Below are 21,530 nucleotides of genomic sequence, written 5' to 3'. Positions count from 1 at the left end.
ATTCATTATAAGTTTATTTTGAAATTTATCAGGCGGATTTCATGGGGGCTCGTGCAACTACGGACCAGATTTTTATCATCCGACAGATCTTGTCGAAATGTCGAGAGTACTACGTGCCCATCACGCACATCTTTATTGATTTCAAAGCAGCATACCCCAACAAACACCGAAGCTGAATTAAAATGCTACTGATTTGGTCACAGCTGATTTAACTCTGAATACAGGTGGTAGACGCTGAATAAATTTAAGCGAAGGCCTCTGTATTCTATAAATGATTAAGCAGCCAACGAATGCGCTGTAAGTCAGCTGCTTTACATAATAGTGTCACAAGCAGATAAGGCGCATATTCAACCTCTCCACAACCCGTCAATAATCTCAATAATTGTGCTATACTAGCTGAATAAACGATTTGTCATCTTAATAAACAGCCCTCCCACGAAACATTTATGCGCTGAATAAATATTTTAGCAGCCATTATTATTCAGTCATAGCTGAATATGCATCGAATAAAATTTAAGTAAACAATTCTACAATACTTATTCAGCCGGAATTGGAGAACTTATACAACCTACTTCGCTTGAGGCAGAAAAAACACTTGTTAAGCGGTTATATCGCCCTTTATATAACCTCCGTGCGCCTTGTTTCCTGCTTTGCGCAAATTGGTTATTTAAAAACTCGCAAAAGCCACTATTAAGCTCCATTGCAGCTTCGAAAGCAGCTATTAGCAAGCCCGAAGCTTGATAAAATCATCAAATTTATTTGTTTAAGAGCTGAAAAAAGGTTCAGCCACAGGTAGAATAAATTCAGCTGTAAAAGCGTTTGATCAGCCTGAAATTGTTACTTGGGTAGCTGCTTTCAAAGCTGCAATGGAGCTTAATAGAGGCTTTTGCGTGTTTTTAAAATAACCAATTTGCGCAATGCTGTCAATTCTATTTTTAGAACGAGAAATAGTTTTGCAATGCTTTTTCAGTCGCTCAATCAACGTCTCATCAACCTTTATGCAGCCAAAAAATTACCTATTTTTAAATTTAAAAAGGAATAGATCTCGTCATATTTATTTTACTATGGCGTCATAAGCTATATTTTAAATTTCGAATAACTTGAATTTGTATATGCAAGCTAATTAAAAATGCATGTCGTCATCTTTCGGGAATTAAACCGCCTTCTTCTGAAATTAAAAACCATTCAAACCATCAAACCATTAAAATGTGCAAAGCCCTACAGCATAAAACCCAAATGCAAATGCAAGCTACTCCGCAACATGCATAACAGAGGGTGTTAGTGTGCAAGCAAAATGTGCAGGACGATGGTTTTTAAAGGATTTTCTTCTAAGTGTCATGTCAGTTCGTCAGTGCAAGAAGCATACGCCGCCATACGAAGCAGACAATGTATACAAAACCCTTATTAGACCAGTAGTTCTTTATGGACGAACGGATGGTACTGCGGAGTACAAACTGAAAGTACAGAGTGACGGAGGTGTATGAATCACGAGCTACTTACACTACTTGGAGAGATTACCATTTGGCGAAAGTTGGTAAGTTACGGTGTGCTGGGCACGTCGTAAGGATGCCGGACGACGGTGAGACGAAAACAATTCTCTTCAACACCCCCAGCGGCATCGGCAACAGAGGGACTCGTCGTGCAAGTTGGTTTGACCAAGTCGAAAGTGATTTGTGACTTCTGAGACGACTGGGAAATTGACGACGAGTGGCACAAGATCAAGTTGAATGGATACGACTGCTTGAAAGAGTATGAGCCACCCCGGCTCTACCAACTACGCAACTACTGACCGATAAGTTTAATCTAACTGATTTTTCTAGCGGGACGACGACGTAACTGTATAAGTAAACATCAATAATGGCGAAACCTTACTGATACTTAGTGATATTATTGCTTACTGATAACTATCAGTAGTTGATAGTTTTCCCATCCTTACTCCTTGAGGTTCAACCGGCAAGCGGCAACCGGTTCAACACACGTCATTGATTTCTGGGATTTCGAAAGCAATTTTTATGCTCAAAACAAAAGATTCGTTCACAAAAGTTTATCATTGTGTTCTTTACAAGGTTTTTGCGTTTATCAGAACACAATGATAAATCTCAGCGAACATCCAATCACGCGTCATTGAAATCCCCAGACATCAAAGCAAAGATCCAGCAAAGAATATTACACTGAAGTCGCTTTTTACGCGAATTTCGGAATTTACGCGGTTTTTTTACGCGAATTTTGGAATTTACGCGGATTTTTTACGTGAATTTCGGAATTTACGCGGTTTTGATTTACGCGGGACGTATCTCTCGCGTTAAAAGCAACTTGAGTGTATTTATAAACTCTCTCTCGCCCAAGCTCTCAAGCAATTTGTTTACATTTACGAAATTCGCCCTTTTGGTAGTTGTATTTAGAATTGCGCAATTGCAAATTTTTGAAAAAAAATCTGGCATCTCTTCTATCTGCAGTTAAAGAAAAATAAACGATTGTTGGTCTTTTGGTGTATCGGGTGTATCACATTATATCCGCCCTGGATTTCTAATAATATAGTTAATTTTAGTGCTTTGGTGCTTTAAAAGTTGTAAAAAGATCTCTTTCTGTACAAGAAGTGAGACACTTTTCGTGGAACTAATCAAGCAAGTACTAAATCCTTATCAAGTCTAATTGTCAAGTTAGGTGAAAATATTAAGTTTTTTTTCAGGTTAAGTATTTACCGCTTTAATCAATCCTGAAATCTTAGGATGAGCCAGTTGGAACATTCCCTGTTGTTGCTGGACGAGTCTACTGTCCGATCTAAGCGCGGCTTGTTAAGGGCCAAGGAACGAGATTACCGTTGTGGCCCAGCTGCGACGGCCGATGATGAATCGTCCGTTAAAGTGTTGGATTATGACATGTCCCTCACGGTTGGACCGCAGGACATTAGAAGCTTTATGCTGGATCAGTCGCAACCGCTACTACAGCAGCAGAGGCAGCAAAACCAATCCGAAAGTCGATTGAGTTTGGCCGCCAGTCATTTTAGTGTCAGTGGTGTGAATGTGCGATTCAAAACGGAACAACTATTCGGTCAATTTTTAGAGGTACTGCAGCGACGAACCAGCGAGTCTGAGGTATTTGATACGGTGGAGGATTTAATCGAAACATTAGATGAAACCTTGAATGAGATTGTAAAGATTACCGCTCAGCATGCGATTGGAAAGGAGAGAAAAATAGTGGCTGAAGAATCGTGGTTAAATGTCGAACGAGATACCTGGAAGTTACTTTTTGCGTTGTACAAAGATCGGCTGATGATTCAAAAGGAGGAAATCGAAATTGACGACTTGCCTTTAGTGAATAGTGAACGAGCAATTGTAGAGCATTTGTACGCGGCAAATGCAAATCTGAGGGAGTACCAGTTAATTGTGGACTGGCTAGAGCAAACTGCGCTTGAGCAGAACAGGATGCAAATAGGACACTTTACAGATAGAACGATTGCCTGGGAGAACACATTGCACCAGCTTCAGAATATTGGTCATACGGCTTTTGGAAGCTCTCGGGAAATCGTAAAAAGTTTTGATCCTGACGCACCAACCCGGGAACAACGTCCTCTGCACGATTTGGACGTCGAAGATCAAGCAAGGCTATCTCGGCAAATATTTCAAGAGATTCGTTTTGGGAGAATTGATGAAGCACAGAATTTATGCGAGCATTGTGGTCAACCTTGGCGCGCTGCAATTCTGGAGGGCTGGCGTCTTCATCATGATCCAAATTATGAACCTTGGACTGGTGGTTCGGGGAGCGGTGCTATGGCCTCTGGACTAAAGCAAACAATCGAAGGAAACCCTCGCAGAGATTTGTGGAAAAAAATTGCCTGGAAGATGGCGGAAAACCGAACAGTGGATGAATACGGTCGAGCAATGATCGGTGCATTCTGTGGTCACCTGGAGGCAATGTTAAACGTACTGGCTGACCACAGCTGGGCAGACGTTCTGTGGGCTTACTTGAAAGTGAGCTTTAAAGTAATTATTATTTTTTAAGCTCTTTGTTTACATTACTGCTATATTTCAGGTTCAAATTGACATTAGAGTTGAAAGTGAAATTCGGTCTCATTGTATCAAAAGCTATTTGCCGATGCCTGAGCGATACTGGAACAGTAAAATGTCCCTGGAGCAAATTTTCGAGGAACTGGATGCCCACAAAAATGCCCTTATTAAAGCTACTGCTCGTGATGTTGATCGGGTCATTCAAAAGTATCTAGTTCTGGATGACATTCCAGAACTTATGCGCCAAATCGATAACTGGTTATCAGACGTTTCTTTTTCGTTGACAACTCAAATGATTCGCTTCCTCGCTCATTTGGTTTTGTTCATGAGACAAATTGGTAAACAGTGCCAGGAGGATATTGGTGATAAGGTAATCAAACGGTACGTTGAATGTTTAATCAAACATGGTGATGCGCAATTAGTCGCGTTCTACACGGCTGCCCTCCCAGCGGATTTGCAACTCCTGATGTATTCTAACTTTTTGGAAGCAATCAGTGAAACTCAACAAAGAAAACGCGCCCTAGAAGAAGCATACAACTTCGGTTTGGATGTACCAGCAATTACGATTTATACTGTAGAGAAAATACGGAATCGAGAAGACGATTCGCAAGATGCGAAACCTCAAGAAGGTGGGAATTAGTGATCACAAATATCTATTACCAGGTATTGATTTTAATTTTTTTAGGTGAAATTACTTCGCTCGATCTATCTAAAATCTCTTCTTTGGAGTGGCTTATATTTTATCCGGATCAGCGAGGTGAGTTGCTATGGCAAACCAATGCCATGGTGCGAACATTCCTTGCCAAACGGAACGTTGAAGCGGCTCGCAAAGCATTCACTGTTGTCCCAGTGGACACCATCCAGCAGATCATCAATAATTACGGATCAAAAGATGATCTGCCATACCGAGAGGAATGTTGCATTAAAGAATATCTGTGCCATCAGACCTACTTGGCAGCAATTGATGGGTACAACGATTGGGTAGAATATTACTACAATATGAAACCAAAACCGCCTCAGTTAGTGAAAACGAGCAATTTCACCGAAAGGGTTGCTTCTGAGCATCGTGAACAGTCATACCGAATGGATCTAGAACGCTGGCATAGCCAGCTGCAGGAGCAAACAACCGTGACTCGTGACTTATTGTACAACATTCTACTTTTTCCGGAAAAGGGTTGGCTAATCGATCCGGAAAGCACACACGAGAAGAACATAGAAGAACTGCAAGAAGAGTGGCGCCACCGACAAGTTCAATTGGAGAATTTGAGAAAACTCTGCATTCCCGATGTGGTTCTACTGCTACATCAAATTTTTACTCAGTCCGGACGTTTCGACGAAAGTTTGCAGTTGGCGGACGTTATCAGCTCGGAACAACGACGACTTTACACCATTTATTCTAAGCACAAACTAGCTGAGGTGATGAGTAAAATTGCTGAATCATCCCTAGCCCTAATGAATGAGAAGCAAGATCCGTTCGTTGGAGATGAAGCGAAAAAAAAATAATTATTTAATATGTGGCGTTTGTAACAATTTTTGAATAGAAATAAAGCTTTGTTGTATGAAGAAAACTAGAAAACTTTTCGCCATATCATATACAGGGATACCTCGATATACGACAGCTGCGTTATAAAATAACCTCGATACAAGACAATTCGATATAAGACTATTTTTGTCTTATATCGAAACAAATTCCTTTGACATAGCTGGTAACGATACCAGAGCTGATTTTCCATTCTGAAATCGGCGCCATGAAGATGTTCATTATTTCAAAATAACCCCAAAAATAGTAAAAACTAATAGTTCAAACAATAATAAATTGTTCAAAAACTGTAAACACATAACACAGCGCAAAACTGGCAACCGCTAATTTGAAAAAAACCATGTTTCGATATAATACAACTTATAGAAATTATAAATTGTCTTATATCGAAGTATCCCTGTACCGCTTTTCTTATTCATCTCTCCTCGAAATACGAGAAACGTTGGTGAAAAATGTATTATTTTCATTGACTCAAGAATTATTTAAACATTTATTAATTTTTTTACTTATTTATTATTTAAAAATGCAACATTCTCTATTCTACATACCGTTCAAGCCCGGATCCGATCAGAAATTTGGCTTCGATCGGAATAGTTCGTAATATTTGAACAACATTTTTGACATTTCTCTAATACATCGCACGTTTTCTTTCCGCGTGTTCGCGGTAAAACTCGTCCACGAACACGTCCGCCATTATGGCTCGCAAAAAGCTGGATATATCATACCTTTTCTCTTCGAGTACTTTGGACTGGTGGGAAGAAGAGAGGAAGAGAAACAGAGAGACCAGAGTCGACCAGAAAGAATAAATAAAAAATTCCCTAAACAAAGCGAAAAGCGTTATGTTTATTGTTGGTCCCTTGAAACGATTTGTGAAGAAAACAAGGGTTAAAATGGTATAACAAAATTTGAAACTTAATTTTAAAAAATTGTTACAATACTTTTCATTTTGATAGGAATCCAAATCACCCTACTTCTCACCAAGAAAGACGAGAAATTTCGCCAAACAGCAAGCAGAAAAGGCCCTTCCAGTTAAAAGTTTAAAAACGACTCTCATTTCAAAATCAGTTGAAAACAAGTTTAAAAATGCCCAAACGTCTGTGACTCTTCCAAAAATAAAAATCGAGCCGAAGGAGGAATTGGATCAGCTTGGCGACCATCCAAACACGCCCAAGAATGTACAAGCATCAAACTCGAAAGAGCTAGTTACAGAAGAAAGCAAACGGTTCAAATGGGAACCACTAAACTGGCGCCAAACTTTGGAGAATATACGGCAAATGCGTCGTGATAATCTAGCTCCAGTTGATACAATGGGTTGCGATCAGTTTAAAAATGACGATAAATTTTCGGCTAAAAGCAGACGCTTTCATACGCTGGTCTCGTTAATGCTTTCCAGTCAAACCAAGGATCAGGTCAACTATGATTGCATGCAGCGGTTGCAAAAGTTTGGCCTTACCCCAGAGAATCTACTAGCAATGGATGTCAATGTTCTGGAAAAGCTAATTTATCCAGTAAGCTTTTACAAGGTTAGTAGGTACCAAATTAGTTTTTATTACAATCACACCCGTTGGCCCTTTTTGGCCAGGATATCACTTGCAATTTTTTCCAAGTCGTCCAAACTGAGCTGTTGTATTTTACTGTCGAAATCCTTCATAAACTCACTAGTTACTCGTTGAGACTGTTCTTCCTGGAGGTACTTTTTGAAATGTCTCAGCATGGCTTCCCGTAGCGAGTCGGGTTTCTTAATTACAAGGGTCAGCTTGGTACCGTCTTTAATGCTACCGTAGGAGGCAACTGGTTTTTCATCTGCCAGTGTTTTTCCGACCAACAGTAGCTTTTGGTGTTCGACGGGAACCGAACTTTTTTTCTCCAGTTCAATTTTAACGTCGAGCACGGTGGCATCTTCCATAGCCTGGAATAGCGCAGTGTTTAGATCATCACTTGTATTAGAATGATTTAAACAAGTATTAAAAAAAGGGTACCTCAATGATATACTCGTCTCCTTTAAGAATTTTAATTATCAGCTTCATCTTAAAGGGGGTGGTAGTTTTAAAACTTTTAAAATATTTTAAGATTTTTAGGAAAATTGGGTAAACACGGTATAAATCGAACAAAAGCAAAAGCGTGAAACGTCAAATACTTCAATAGAGAGAGAACCAAAGTCGATGTACTCTATTAAATAGACTAGCGTGTTTCCAATGTACATGTGTATTGGAGAGCCGTTGGGCAGGCAAAGTAATTATAAATACATTGCTCCATAAATATGGCAAGGTTTGCAAAAAATAATATTCAATATTATAAATATTATACTATATTATTATATATTATAATATAAAATTTTTATATATTATAGTTTGCTAAATATTTATTTCATTTATTTTTGGGGCGAACCAACCACTGGTTGAAAGCCCCAATAAAAAAAAGTTAATGAATATTTAAATATTTCATTTTTGATAAACAAGTCTGGAGGCGTTAGAAATCTGAGCCAAACATCTTCCCAGTGAGATATTATATGTATGAGATATTTTTGCAGATGAGTCCAAATTGAACATCTTTGGCTCAGTTTGTCGCCGTTTTGTATGGAGAAAGCCAGCCACTAAATGTAAAAACTCGATTTAATCCACCTATTGGCGAAAGGACTCTTTGTTATACCATCTCATTTGTTATTTGAGTTACAATTCGACACGCCTACGGAACATAACTCAGCTTTTTGATAACACTACGGTAGTTATCATGAATACATACGCATGTCCATGTAATATACTGGTTATATTATACAAATATATTTCAAAGCAATCCAAAAATGTTTTCCTTTTATTTGTAATTTGTTATTTTGAGTTAATAGGGGGGTCGCATTCTGGGGTTTGATTTAAGTTAGAAACTAGCCATTTTCCTGGAAGTATTCGGAACGTTCCTAGAACGTGTCCGGCTGTAGCCAATGTAATTCTGGACACTTTATATGACGACAAATGAACTACTTTTGCAATTTTGAGTACTAAAAGATGTCACAAGTTTTATTTTAGTTCAATTCGGAAATTGATCCCCGATCCGGAACGTTCCCGGACGTATTCAAACGTATTAAACGTATTATATGTGTGAAATATTTGAAATCAATCAAAAAACCGTGTGCAAAGTTCTTTGGCAGGATTATTATTTAAGGGGGGACCCTCACTGGAAAGTCGAAAAACTTGTTTGTTATGCATGTTCAGGAGCCTTTTACCCTAAGAAATGTTGAGCCCAAAGTATTTTTCGGTACGTGGTCTCGTTGAGAATTTGCAGTAATACTATGGGATCACTTGAAGGAAAGTGCAGTGCTGTACAATAGTTTAAACGCGCTCTCCTGGAAACCATATGTTTTCATCGACGGTGGGTGTATCTCAGTATCTAGAGGATCGTTTTGACTGATTTTTTTTACGCGTAAAAATTGATTATCTAAATTGTGATGTAGCCGCTTTTCAATATCTCAATGCTGCATTTTAAAAAAAATCGTTACACTTCGCAACCAGCAAGAGGTAGATAGTTACTATGTACAGCAAAGTTGCTTATTTTACTGTGTTCTACAACTTTTGTGGAGACACTGTAATTTTTTGGACGCATTCAAAAAAAACAAAAATTTGTAACACCCTAATAGGTAGATTTACGGTCACCCTAATACTGTAGAAAGTTGCGCCATATTTTTTAAATAAACTCTCAAAGACACACCACCTGGAAAATTAAGCATTTTTGCGCACATGATCGCGTTTTTTCTATTTGGTTCATATCAGTAAAGTTTACTTAAATAATTTCATCAATGTTTTTCAAATAACTTTTGACTGGTAAGGCCAATTCTAATAAGATTTAGCAGATATGTTCACAGCGTTAAGGCCTCTCGTTTGATGCTAAGATAATTGAATCTGATTAATTACCTGGTTAAAATCGTTATGAATAATTGTAAATTTTGTGCTGTACACGACTGCTCATAACTTCCAAAATAAACATCCAATCTAAAAATAAATCAATAGTGATCTATGAGGCTATATTACCTATCAAATGAGACTAATAGCGCATAAATCGGTTTGGCCATTTCTGAGAAACGTTCGACTAATTGACACCTTGAAAAAGCACATTTTTAAGCATAACTTTTGAACCGCTGGGTTGTTTTCGATAAAACTCTTCACAAAAATTTGCAGTAGCAAGAGCCTTCATTTGATACTAAAATTGTTGAAATCGGTTGAGCGGTTCCGGAGAAAACCATGTCACGTAATTTTTACATTTTTGCTTATAACTTTTAAACAAAATGTCGGACCGCAAAACAATTCAATAGTGATCTACAAGGTGATAACACCTTTCAAATAAGCGTAATAGCAAACGAATCGGTTCAGCCATCTCCGAGTAACAGACGACTAAAGTCAAGCGCCACATACACACATACACACACACATACACACACACACACACACACACACACACACACTCACACACACACACATACACACACAGACATTGTTCAATTCGTCGAACCTTATCGATTGGTATATGTGACTCGGCCTCGGATCAACTTCGTGTTTTTCGACCAATTTTTAAACCTTTGTCATAGTATAACAAGGGTAAAAATTTGAAAGCAACGGTTAAACACGGCGGGGGTGGAGTGACGGTTAGGGGTTGGAAGTTGGATCTATGCTAAAGGTGTTGGCAGTTTAGTCTTCATCGATGGCATAGTGGATCAAAATGTCTATTTGGACATTTTAAAGCAAAATTTGAAGCCAAATGCCAACAAAATGGGATTTAGTCAAAGGCTCAAGTTTTATCAAGACAATGACCCAAAGCACAAATCACTTGGTACGCAGATGGGAATATCTCGACGAAAAAGTTAGAAACCATCAGATTTCTAACATAAACGATCGTAGAAAGCACTTGATGGGCGAATGGGACAAAATTCCCACCAAATACACAAAAAAACTCATATGACAGCATTCCAAAACGACTAAAGGCAGTTGCAATGAGCAAGGGATACGATACTAAATCCTAATACTTGAAATTAAGCCACAACTGCGAAATCAATACTGTTAATTTGAATCCTGTACGAAGTTATTACAGATTAAAATTTTAAAATAATAAATACCCAATGTTATCTCTAAATGAGGTCTTTTTTAAATAAGGTTAATGATAGTAATTGCTTAACGGCCAAAGCACGCTCCTTCCACTAGAAGTTGAGTGGCGTAGGAGGACAAATGATCTTTCCCGGTCGTTTATACCTGGTTGAAGATGCTTAAAAAATATTCTTTGAGTATTCATTATTCAATACTCAAACTCAACCAACTGTCTTTCGTTTTTATATTAATTATTCGGTCGATATAAGGTCGTGGATCGATATCGCTGATGGTAGATATCAGTTTAAACGTTTTTTAAGTAAAAAATTATTTTCTTCTCTCATAGAACAAAGCCAAATACATCAAACAGACTTCACAGATTCTGGTTAACGAGCACGATGGAGATATTCCGAACACGATCGAAGGCTTACTCAAATTACCAGGTGTTGGTAAAAAGATGGCTCACTTGTGCATGCGCTCCGCTTGGAATGTTGTAACCGGCATCGGCGTGGATACCCACGTGCATCGCATTTGCAACTGGCTTCGATGGGTACCAAAGCAAACAAAAACACCGGAAGAGACTCGAATTGCACTGGAGCAGTGGCTTCCGTTTGAACTGTGGGAGGAGGTCAATCAGCTGCTTGTGGGATTCGGTCAGACTACCTGCAGCGCTACTTATCCACGCTGCAATGAGTGTCTCAATGCGGACATTTGTCCGGCCAAGGGCAAACATGGTATCCGTAAGTCACCTGTCAAAAGGGAAATTAAGCAGGAAGATTTGGAATTTTGAGAGCAAATTCGGTGAGTTTTGTTTGAGATTGTTTATTCTTTGCAATTCAAATTAGTATGTTACTTTCATTATATCAGTTTTGTACCAAAATACTCAATTCTTTCCGTTAAAAAGGTTCTAAATAATTTGAACCTAATTACGAGGCCACTCAAATGTGTCCACTTTAAGTAAACATTCCTGATCCCAATGGTTCGGCAGTAAATGTTGATAGAGTTCAATTAACTTCTGTAGGGGGCAATGTTTTCCACAACGTGGAATGTAGAGCGGTTCTGGTTCAGCCGCACTGTCTCGATAGTAGATGGAAACATATGGAACCCCGCTGGACGATGCTCTTAGTTCAAATAAGAGGCAGGCGGCAAACGGAGGATTGTGTACTTTGAACATATGCATGCCATTTAAAAGATTAGCGATGGTGATATCGTGAGCAGAGTACATCCAAATCGTTCGGTCTGGTTGCAGAGTTTTGTTGATCTTCTGCTGAAAGCGATCCAGTATGTCTTTTAGGAGAGGTCCCATCTTTAGCCGAGCCATGCGAGTAGTATTGCTGTAGACTCTAAACAGGTTTGCCGACATGGTCCTCAATGGTTCGGGGAAGACTTCTCTACTCCAAGCTGGTAGTGTCTTATTGTTAGTGCTTTCGATATCTAAGATATTGTACAAGTCGTATATGGAAGTAAAGGAATCGAAACTCAGTTGCGTATGTTTTGTTAGGTATTCGTAGATGACTGCCAACGATTTGTTGTAGCTTTGGAATGCTTCAGACTGTAGATAGCGTTCTAGTTCCATCTTAAACTGAGGACAAGTTTTTGTGGCCGCTATAAGGTTATCCTGAGACCGTGGAATTTGATATACTGGAATTGGTTGCCACGCGATAGTTGGTTCCCATACGGCTGATCCCAAAGGTGGATATAATCCAGCTAGGTTGGCCAGAGCACTCATCAGAACCCTCTCCGATTCGCTACTTTGCACATATATTTCAGCCTTATCGTAGTTGTTGCTGAGAAGGCTTCGATAGCGTTGCCGCAGCCATCGCCCAAGCTCCAGTTGAACATGTTTTCCAATCTAGCATAAAGAGTGTATTCTTTAGAAATCAAGACATTACCAATAGCAAAAGCATCGCGCATTTGCGCAATAGCATATTTGAAACGCGTTACAAATTAAGGTTCATTCTGCGAGGCGAGTGACTTGACACGGCAGATTTCAATTCGTTGCGATTCGCGTTTCGTATAGTATTAGTGGAGTCGAATTGAATAATCGTGCACGTGAGTGTTGCAAAATGTACCTTTCGCAGCATGTGATTCGTTTCATATAAGACCGCAGTAAGCGGGAATGGTAGCCCCACGACTAACATTTGGTCTATCACGTCACTTGTCTCGCAGAATAGAAGTACAAGTAGGATAGCATTTAAGAAACACTATTAGATCAAACTAGTAAAAGTACCCCTAACTGCTGGTGTGACCTGTAAAATCCGAAATCATCCTTATCATCGATTTCATCTACTTACATTTGTTAGCTGACCCCAGTCATTTGTCCAATTGCTCCTAAACCTGTACGGATCCGTCGGGTAGCTTACGATTGGTGTTCTATTCCCATGACGAAAGATCTAGCGAAATATTTAAATACTTTTCCCCTTCCAACGTTTTCTAAACTCTAATACATACCACATGAGCAAAAATTAACTTTCCATAGGCCTCGTCTGCTATGTTAGAAGTTTCTTCAGTTAGTACGGAAACTGTTAGTGAAAAAATCACTACATAGAAAAAAACAGTACAAGCCATAGTTTCAACTTACGATAACTTTATTTGGCGGCAGCTAACGAAAAATAGACTCCTGCCGGTTTGGTCAGTACATTTATTTGCTTTGCCATCCACATACCTAATCTTGTTAGCGAACATTAAATAGTTTTGGAACCGATTTCACGAATATTGGAACCGTGACAAACAGCGCTGGTTGGTCGCGCAGTGTAAAACACAATTAGATAATAACCCGGCTCGGCAAATGCCATGTATTTCCGCATTAGCGAGGACATTACACGCTTAATCGTGACTTTTGCTTGCTAATTGATCAGTGACACTTGGCAAGTAGCTCTTGATTCGAAACGAATTCCGAATGGTTTACGGCAGGGTGTGTAGAACTTTAGAATGCCCTATTTATCCTGGTTTGGGACTTTGGAAGTTATAAATACCTGTTTAGTTTGCTTTGTTCTGGTTGTTACTTTTTCCTTCTCAGGAAAAATTGTACTCAATGCACGCCAATAGTTACTAAATGTTCTTTTCTAACAATGCTTCGTTTACCAAAGTTTCTGCAACAGCCAAGCGTATTCTTACCAATCCCTCTTAGCAATTGAAGCCTAGCTTCACCGATTAATTGATGTAATCGAGCAAATACATACAGTAGAACCAGGGACAGTACAACCAATAAATTAGACATGGTTTATTATAAAATACTTATGGTTTCATTTATTTTAAAATCTTACAGGTTTCTTCTTACGAGCAACAATTTGATAAAGTCCGGAATACGGCAACATTTACTTATATGTATATACTTTATTTACTTAATAGAGAATAAAGTTTGCACATTAATAATAGTCTATAACAAACCAGTTGTTGCATCGAGACCAGGTTAAAGTTGTGGAGGAAGGTATGTTAGCAGAAATACATTCAATAATCTCGACTCCGATGTAAGTTTTAAACATCCACCTCTGCGCTGTTTTCTATTTCGTCTACCACGACGGCTGTCTCGAGCAGCATTCTGCGGCCCAGAGTGCGTGCAGCGTCGTCTTTCCACCGTCATTATCCGTCAATTCGGAGGTACCATTTATCGTTGTGGTAGCCACCACGACGCTTCCGGTAGGCCATCAGCCCCAACAGCACCAACAAGATGGCCACCGTTGCGAGGAACATGATACCAATCAGACTGATCGAGGATTGCATGTCCGCCTCGACATAGGTTAGCGAGAGGAAAGGAACTTGACATTCATGTTGCCAGTTATCGGGTAAAATGTCGCTGTAGACTTCATACAAACGGCTAAGGGGACAGCGGGTACCACAGTTTGGAATTTTCAAAGCTTGAGGTTCAGCGGTTGTGTTCTTATAATAGATAGAAACGTACGCCTCATCGGATTCGTTAGCTTGACGAAGTTCTAGCATAACACAGGCTGCGAACGGAGGATTGTGCAGTTCGAACAACTGTAACGTATTCAAAAGATTGGATACGGTTGTATCGTGAGCGCTGTAAATCCAGAGAGAACGATTGGGTTTCAATCGTTTGTTGACTTTGTCTTTAAAGCGCTGAAAAATTTCTTTCACTATTGGACCGGCTTTGAGACGTGCCAGCTGCGGTGTGGAAGTTTTGGTGGCAAATGACCGAGCGGAAATGGAACGAATCGGCTCCGGGTAGACTTGCTTTGTCCAGTTTGGCAGTGTAAAGTTATTAAGTTCTTCTATATGTAAACAGCTGTAAATATTTTGCACCGCGGTTGGCGAGTCAATTTTTTTTCCTGAGTGAATAGCGATGTACTGATAAATCTGTTCCAGCGATTTATTGTACTGCTGGAATGTTTCAGATTCCTTGAATTTTCGAAGCGCATAGTCATACGCCGGGCACTTTTTTTTCGCTGCAAGCACTTCGTCCAGTGATTCGGGAGTCGTGTGGATTGGAATTGGTTGCCACTGAATATCGGAGTCCCAGATATCGGATCCATTAGGTGGGTACAGGCCAGCCAGGTTTGATTCGGCACTCATTAGTGTACGATCGACATCGGTGGAGCGGACGTAGATATCGTTGTTAGTGTATGTTCCTTGTAGAAGACTGCGGTAACGGCTCCGTAACCATCGTCCCAGTTCTAGATGGCGATGCTTGCCGGCCTGCGAGTGAAATGTTTTAGTTAGTTGCGTGAAGATAATTGCGGAAAAATGCACACAAAAAACACTTCTTTTTTAATTATTTATGAAACTTTCATTCATTATTTTGTTAAAGCTTCGAGTATAAAACGATATACATATTCGGCGTGTAACGGCTACACGAGCAGTGTTAGTAATATTTTTTTATTGATTAAAGGGATTAGTAATATATTATATAAATTATATTGCAAAATGGAACCAAACATTGAATTTCAATACCTAGGTAAATTTGGGATTGCCAAGTCTAAAAATCTTTAAAACCCGGCCAATACTGACCTCTAAAGAAAAGTTTGCAAATTCTTGTTTTCGCAATTAAAACCATATTAAAAAAGTTAATTTTGAGTTGAATTTTAATCTTTTAGATTTTTATAAAAATAGTCCACGACTGAATTGGAGTTTCAAACGTTATCATTTCATCTACAAATCAATTTCGATCATCAGTTCACTACCTATTCATGAAAAATGCGTACTATTTAAGTGCTCATATGGTATGAAATCGACATGAAGCGTTGAACTATATTTTTTAAATTTGATACCTCGTAGTTTTAGGAGAATTCTGTCATTTCTCTGAGCATAGAATTTTATCTTCCAAGACTCCTAAAGGAATGTTAGATAACTAAACTCCATCATGAAGGTATAGTCAACATGGACTTAAAATACCCATATATATATAGAAATGATCGGAAAGAATTACTTAAAAAAAATCTACTGAAAATCAAATTGACTATTTAACAAAAATATCAACACGTAAGGTTTCGGCTATGTAGTTCTGTCGAAAAACCGGACTTCTTGCCAGATTGATCGGCCACCGGCCTTGGGGATAAAAAAACAGGCCGGGCCGGCCAAAAACCGGTCATTTGGCAACCCTTAAACTTGTTTATGTATCAGATTGTTACATTACTAAATCGCTGAATAACGCTTTCTCATCAATCACAAATGAAGCAATGCACTTGACTGATTATAGAGTTACAGAGTGAAAAAACGATGATACAAGGTACTTACATTAGTTAATTGTCCCCATCCGGCAGTCCAGTGCTTCGGGTCTTTCCAGGGATCATTTGGATAGGGATCTATTGGAGTGCGATCACCATGACGAAATAGCTTAAAAAAGAAAACTTTAATTTAGCACATTTTTACTTACTTTTTCTGACCCTAAACTAAGCCTTACCACATGCGCGAATATCAGCCTTCCTTCAGAGTCCTCCTGCTGAGATTGAACAGGAGTAATCTGTAGCAGTATCAAAATGTTTAGCACTGCTAGCAGCAACTTACTACCGTAGCACCCAGAGATCAACATCCTACAAACTACACGGTTGGTCGACTAATGAAATGCGGTCCGGTTTACTCAGAAGGTAAAGCGAACCGAGCGGTAGGTAAATGCAACTATTCTTCGGTATGTTTCTATCTCACTTCAAAGCGAATAGAAAACAAAAAAACTGCACAGAAAACAGAAATCCAGGTAGGATGCGCCGAGCGCAGCAGAAGGGCAGTAGTTTTGTTTCGTTTATCGTTTCATGTTTGCTCAGAATAAATCGAGCTCAGTCGGTTCAGTTCGATGATTCACAAATATCAACAATTAAATATTTCTAATAGTATTCACCAGATGCTCAAACTGCTTCATAATAAATTGTAAACACAATTGAGAGGCCAGAAACAATAATAAATTGTTGATTTTATGTAATCTATGCAACTCGTATGCCCGTATAACGTGAATCTCAATGCACCAAACCGTAATGGCTGCCTATGAAGTATGTCGAAAGTTTGCTTTGTTTTGACCAAACTAGGTAAACGACCAGACTAATGAGCGATAAGCTGCATGCAAAGTGATAACGAGACGTGCTTTGTATAAGTGATAAGATGGAAAAGCTACTGCAGTTTAACACTCATAGTTATGGCTTTTGCTCGAACTAAAACTGATAACTACCTCCTGCTGGGATGACAGTCACACAAGCAAACAAGGCACAACACGAAACGAAATGAGCAAGCGGGCTGACAGGGCTGACACTGAAAGTTTGCTCTCTCAGCTCACTCTCATTCACATTTCGTCTGTTTACCTCTACGATGATAATAGCGATGGAAGAAAGCAAAACAGAGGACAAGAAAATGTTTGCAAAACGGAAAACTATAGTTACACTGATAAAAATAGACACGGCGTTACCAAAAGATCTTACACATGAATTTCAACGTGCAAATATTGATACCGTGTACCCCCGTTGGTATGACCTTCTTTAATCTGAACATTTTTAATCTGTACCCCGGTGGTATGAATGCGTTCACATTAAAAACCGATCAAGCGTCACACACAATTGACGTTAAAGTTGACCGGTAAATTAAAAAAAAGCAAAAAAGTATAAGGGTCCATGCCTAGTGGCACGGGCGCAGGCTTGAAGTAGGACTACGAATGTAGAGCAATTCGTCTCCCAATCGTAACACAGAGCATTTCCCACCAATTTAAGCCGTTCTGCTTCCGCGACCAAAATTTGGGTTTTCTAGCTTATTTAATATTCTATTATAGCAGCTTATTGTCAATTGCAAGTAAAATTGTACCATCCAAAGTGCGATATCGCTCATAAAAGTGCTATTTTGCATTAAATCGTTTCGGAATCTTCGGCGCACTTTTTCGTTATCTTCCAAGCAATAAGTGCGCCGAAGAAACCGAAACGATTTAAGCTAAAATAGCATTTTTATGAGCGATTGCACACTTATTGATTGGACAATTTTCCTTGCAATTGACAATAATAGATCGATGTTTCGAATCCAACACGGTCGGCGTAATTTACACTCCACACCAAACAATAACCGGCTGCTGCCGAGTTTTACCACCTTTGCCGTGTCCAGAAAGGGAGATAAAATCGTAACTCTCATTATTATTTGTAACTCAAACAACGCGAAAATGATGCCGTTCGCAAAATCAATTCAACTGCTTCATATACTTATTCAGTAGTTCTTAAAAGAACTGATTGTTTTTTACCAGCTGTTAGTAATACGAATCGAAGAAATTTACTGCTTGGCAGCAGCTTTTTTCGGACCGCATTCTCCGTTAGAACTTGTTTTGGCTTTGGAGTTTTCGATGCCTTTGCTATGGTCTTCATTGACTTAGTAATCTTGCTTCTCGCTAGCAAGTTTGGAAGGCGAACGAACCGGAAGCGCCAGTTCTTTGTTTGGACCAGCTTTCTCTTGTTGAAAACTAACTTCAAAGCCTTTTTCACGAATGTGTCCAACTTTGAAACGTCACAATTGTAGCTGGCGGCGATATACTTCTAGACGGCTTGCAACGAAGATCCGTTGACTCTTCGGTTTATTGGCGTCTCGCTTAGTGAATTTGGATGTCTTCGTTGCCTTATTCCGGGGAAGTAGCAACAGCTGAAGCTCAACGATTTTCGAGCGGATTCTATAGAGCGTAAATTAAATACAATCAAACTTTGATCCCTTTGATTCAAAGGGAATTTAATCCATAGCTCTTCTCCTATATATTTCTGTCATCCGTGTTAGGGAAGCATTGGCGTGGGAAGGCAAAAATTTTTAGCAAAAATAAAATTAAAGCAACGTCATGAGTTAGAAGACCGCGAGTCACCACATATTTAACGTTTTATAGATCAAATCAGAAGAAATTCTTCATGATTTAAAGAATCAGCGACATTTGGAAATTTAATTAAAGAAATTTAGTATACAGAAAATTTTCATCTCTTCATAAACAAATTTGTTCGTCCTAAAAAGGACGGGTTGTGGTTGAAAATCCGGCCAGCAGAATGGCTTGAATGTTTGAAACAACACCTCCCAGGGCAATGGTGACAATGGTTACCGGACAGAGCATTTTCCATTGATTCAAGCTCTTCCGCTCCCGCAACCAAATATTCTAATATAGCAGATAATAGATCGATGCTCCGGTACCAACGCGTTCAGCGCACTCTACACCAAACAATAATCGGCTGCTGCCGAGTTTTACCACCTTTGTCGCGTCCGGACAGGGAAATAAAATCGTAACTCTCACTCACTAAATCGTAACCCAAACAACGCGAAAATGATGCCGTTCGCAAAATCAATTCAACTGCTTCATATACTTATTCAGTAGTTCTTAAAAGAACTGATTGTTTTCTACCAGCTATTAATAATACGAATCGAAGAAATTTACTGCTTGGCAGCAGCTTTCTTCGGACCAGATTCTCCGTTAGAACTTCTTTTGGCTTTAGAGTTTTCGATGCCTTTGCTATGGTCTTCATTGACTTAGTAATCTTGCTTCTCGCTAGCAAGTTTGGAAGGCGAACGAACCGGAAGCGCCAGTTCTTTGCTTGGACCAGAAAATTTTCATCTCTTCATAAACAAATTCGTTCGTCCTAAAAAGGACGGGTTGTGGTAAATTATGTGGTTGAAATTCCGGCCAGCAGAATGGCTTGAATGTTTGAAACAACACCTCCCAGGGCAATGGTGACAATGGTTACCGGACAGAGCATTTTCCATTGATTCAAGCTCTTCCGCTCCCCGCAACTATTTGGTTCTAATATAGCTGATAATAGATCGATGCTCCGGCAACCAACGCGTTCGGGGCACTCTACACCAAACAATGATCCGCTGCTGCTGCTGCTGCTGCGTTTTACTAGTTTGTCCTTGCCGAGTCCAGTGAGGGAGATACAATCGCAACTCTCTGCTGTCTGTTCGGCACCGTACCGATGCCAATGCGAAAATGATGCCGTTCGCCGGCTTACTTCTGATTATATACCAGAGCAAACGGCAGCAAGTTGTAACAAAGGCGGATCAACGTAGGGTAGAGAATCATAGACACGAAAGAAAGGCGGTACAACGTACAACGAAACCGTACATTGTTTGAACAAAACCGGTGTCCGGTGGTTCCTTAATGAAGAGCTACCAGTTTCTGCAGAGCAACCTAATATGAAGCATCGTCTTCATGCCACCGAAAACCAGTGGAAAGGCCGCAAAGCGCGATAGGAAAAAGAAGAAGAAGCCACGCCACTAGGAGAGCAACGCTATTTTCTTTCATTTATTGCCGACAGGGATGGCACGGCAACGGGCATGGCAGACGTGCACTCACAGTTGTGTGTGGTTGTGCCGGGTGAGTTTGCCAAGCGCGCCGTCTCGGAAGGTACCAAAGTATAGCGGCCTATAGTAAATATGTCTTGTCAGGCTTCTGTAACTATACAATTAGCCCTTTTTAGGGCCTAATATATAAATGAAGATGCAATTCGATTTTCTCACTAAACGCTTTGTCTCGAATTACGAAGTGGCGCAGTTTTCTTTTCAAAGAATTTTGCCAGGTAATGTGGCTTTTCCGTTTCATGCTTTCCAGAAAGAATCACGAAATGGCATAATTTTGCATATGTAGGTAGGTATATGATCAGTTGTATTCAGTAAGTATGTTATAGTACAGGACAATTATTCAATAACTTTTTCTGCTCATTAACGAGCGCTTTTATTGAAACTGTTGGAAATTGGTGTGGAACTTTTATATTTAATAATTTGGCTAAACTATAATGGTCTTTTCGACTCCATAATGGATCTGTTGTGGGAAAGTTGCTGGAAAGAAGGCAACTTATTAAAACAAAATGAAACTGTGAATGCTTGCATCTGTTTGTTCATTTGTTACAATAACCTGATGCTTTTAACATGAGTTCGCAATATTTGTCGTAATGCCGTTTAAACATCCAATTACTGTACGTGTTAAAGCTTGGATAAATAAACTGCCAACTTGTCATGTGCATTTTTAAATGAGGAATATCATTCATGAGAAAAATCAATTCAACTGCTTCATATACTTATTCAGTAGTTCTTAAAAGAACTGATTGTTTTCTACCAGATATTAATAATACAAATCGAAGAAATTTACTGCTTGGCAGCAGCTTTTTTCGGACCGCATTCTCCTTGGAACGATTTTTTTTGGCTTTGGATCGTTATTCTCGGTACCGATGCCCATGCGAAAATGATGTGGTTCCTCGGATTACCGTTGGTTATATATCAGAGCAAACGGCAGCAATTTGTAACAAAGGCTGATCCACGTAGAAAAGGGAATGGCAGAGAAGAAAATAAGGCGTGACTATATGAAACCGTACGTTGTTTGAAGCTTCCAGTTTCTGTAGATCAAGCATCGTCTTCATGTCATGGCACTGACAACCAGTGGAAAGGCCGCAAAAAGCGATAGGAAGAAGAAGAAGCCACGCCGCTAGGAGAGCTACGCTATTTTCTTTCGTTTGTTGACTACGGCTCAGTCAAGCA

The 21,530-nt window shown here is 39.5% G+C and overlaps 5 protein-coding genes across 6 annotated transcripts; 2 read left to right on the top strand and 3 right to left on the bottom strand.

The window, feature by feature from the left end:
* The first annotated feature begins 2,521 nt into the window (after positions 1–2,521).
* On the top strand, positions 2,522–5,546 carry LOC128741468 (nuclear pore complex protein Nup107). Of its 2 annotated transcripts, none has more exons than XM_053837311.1 (4): positions 2,522–2,628; positions 2,690–3,971; positions 4,033–4,636; positions 4,693–5,546. In XM_053837311.1, exons 2-4 carry the CDS (start codon positions 2,730–2,732, stop codon positions 5,508–5,510), a joined length of 2,664 nt encoding a protein of 887 aa, XP_053693286.1. In that variant the 5' UTR covers positions 2,522–2,628; positions 2,690–2,729; the 3' UTR covers positions 5,511–5,546. The 2 variants fall into 2 exon arrangements, with proteins under 2 accessions (XP_053693286.1, XP_053693295.1); XM_053837320.1 differs by having other exon boundaries at positions 2,560–2,628; positions 2,665–3,971.
* A 784-nt stretch (positions 5,547–6,330) lies between these two features.
* Positions 6,331–11,411, top strand: LOC128742987 (endonuclease III-like protein 1). Its single transcript, XM_053839491.1, has 3 exons — positions 6,331–6,440; positions 6,501–7,070; positions 10,960–11,411. The coding sequence occupies exons 1-3, from the start codon at positions 6,387–6,389 to the stop codon at positions 11,401–11,403; spliced, it is 1,068 nt and encodes a 355-aa protein (XP_053695466.1). The 5' UTR covers positions 6,331–6,386; the 3' UTR covers positions 11,404–11,411.
* On the bottom strand, positions 7,081–7,646 carry LOC128742998 (ubiquitin-like protein 4A-B). Its single transcript, XM_053839502.1, has 2 exons — positions 7,527–7,646; positions 7,081–7,456 (listed from the first exon to the last, which is right to left on the bottom strand). Exons 1-2 carry the CDS (start codon positions 7,572–7,574, stop codon positions 7,103–7,105), a joined length of 402 nt encoding a protein of 133 aa, XP_053695477.1. The 5' UTR covers positions 7,575–7,646; the 3' UTR covers positions 7,081–7,102.
* A 124-nt stretch (positions 11,412–11,535) lies between the features above and the next one.
* Positions 11,536–13,432, bottom strand: LOC128745517 (prostatic acid phosphatase-like). The gene is made up of 4 exons (XM_053842592.1): positions 13,390–13,432; positions 13,065–13,135; positions 12,908–13,006; positions 11,536–12,465 (listed from the first exon to the last, which is right to left on the bottom strand). Exons 1-4 carry the CDS (start codon positions 13,430–13,432, stop codon positions 11,536–11,538), a joined length of 1,143 nt encoding a protein of 380 aa, XP_053698567.1.
* Positions 13,433–13,859: 427 nt separating this feature from the next.
* LOC128733950 (prostatic acid phosphatase-like) lies at positions 13,860–17,258 on the bottom strand. Its single transcript, XM_053827861.1, has 3 exons — positions 16,474–17,258; positions 16,308–16,406; positions 13,860–15,269 (listed from the first exon to the last, which is right to left on the bottom strand). The coding sequence occupies exons 1-3, from the start codon at positions 16,600–16,602 to the stop codon at positions 14,196–14,198; spliced, it is 1,302 nt and encodes a 433-aa protein (XP_053683836.1). The 5' UTR covers positions 16,603–17,258; the 3' UTR covers positions 13,860–14,195.
* Between the last annotated feature and the right edge of the window lie 4,272 nt (positions 17,259–21,530).

The sequence above is a fragment of the Sabethes cyaneus genome, chromosome 1, assembly GCF_943734655.1.
Source record: "Sabethes cyaneus chromosome 1, idSabCyanKW18_F2, whole genome shotgun sequence".
Taxonomy (NCBI): domain Eukaryota; kingdom Metazoa; phylum Arthropoda; class Insecta; order Diptera; family Culicidae; genus Sabethes; species Sabethes cyaneus.
Note: the sequence above shows the minus strand (reverse complement) of the source record. Positions and strands in the feature narration are given on the sequence as shown.

Bases quoted from the DNA above. Each gene is read 5' to 3' on its own strand.
- LOC128741468 (XM_053837311.1), top strand. From the start codon at position 2,730: ATGAGCCAGTTGGAACATTCCCTGTTGTTGCTGGACGAGTCTACTGTC. The intron at 3,972-4,032 runs GTGAGCTTTAAA...GCTATATTTCAG, and splicing joins TTCTGTGGGCTTACTTGAAA to GTTCAAATTGACATTAGAGT. The intron at 4,637-4,692 runs GTGGGAATTAGT...TAATTTTTTTAG, and splicing joins AGATGCGAAACCTCAAGAAG to GTGAAATTACTTCGCTCGAT.
- LOC128742987 (XM_053839491.1), top strand. From the start codon at position 6,387: ATGTTTATTGTTGGTCCCTTGAAACGATTTGTGAAGAAAACAAGGGTT. The intron at 6,441-6,500 runs GTATAACAAAAT...TCATTTTGATAG, and splicing joins AGAAAACAAGGGTTAAAATG to GAATCCAAATCACCCTACTT. The intron at 7,071-10,959 runs GTTAGTAGGTAC...CTTCTCTCATAG, and splicing joins ATCCAGTAAGCTTTTACAAG to AACAAAGCCAAATACATCAA.
- LOC128742998 (XM_053839502.1), bottom strand. From the start codon at position 7,574: ATGAAGCTGATAATTAAAATTCTTAAAGGAGACGAGTATATCATTGAG. The intron at 7,457-7,526 runs GTACCCTTTTTT...GCGCTATTCCAG, and splicing joins GAGACGAGTATATCATTGAG to GCTATGGAAGATGCCACCGT.
- LOC128745517 (XM_053842592.1), bottom strand. From the start codon at position 13,432: ATGTCCTCGCTAATGCGGAAATACATGGCATTTGCCGAGCCGG. The intron at 13,007-13,064 runs GTATGTATTAGA...ATATTTCGCTAG, and splicing joins AGTTAATTTTTGCTCATGTG to ATCTTTCGTCATGGGAATAG. The intron at 12,466-12,907 runs GTAAGTAGATGA...TCTTTATGCTAG, and splicing joins ACTGGGGTCAGCTAACAAAT to ATTGGAAAACATGTTCAACT.
- LOC128733950 (XM_053827861.1), bottom strand. From the start codon at position 16,602: ATGTTGATCTCTGGGTGCTACGGTAGTAAGTTGCTGCTAGCAGTGCTA. The intron at 16,407-16,473 runs GTAAGGCTTAGT...TTCTTTTTTAAG, and splicing joins GGCTGATATTCGCGCATGTG to CTATTTCGTCATGGTGATCG. The intron at 15,270-16,307 runs GTAAGTACCTTG...TTTCACTCGCAG, and splicing joins GATGGGGACAATTAACTAAT to GCCGGCAAGCATCGCCATCT.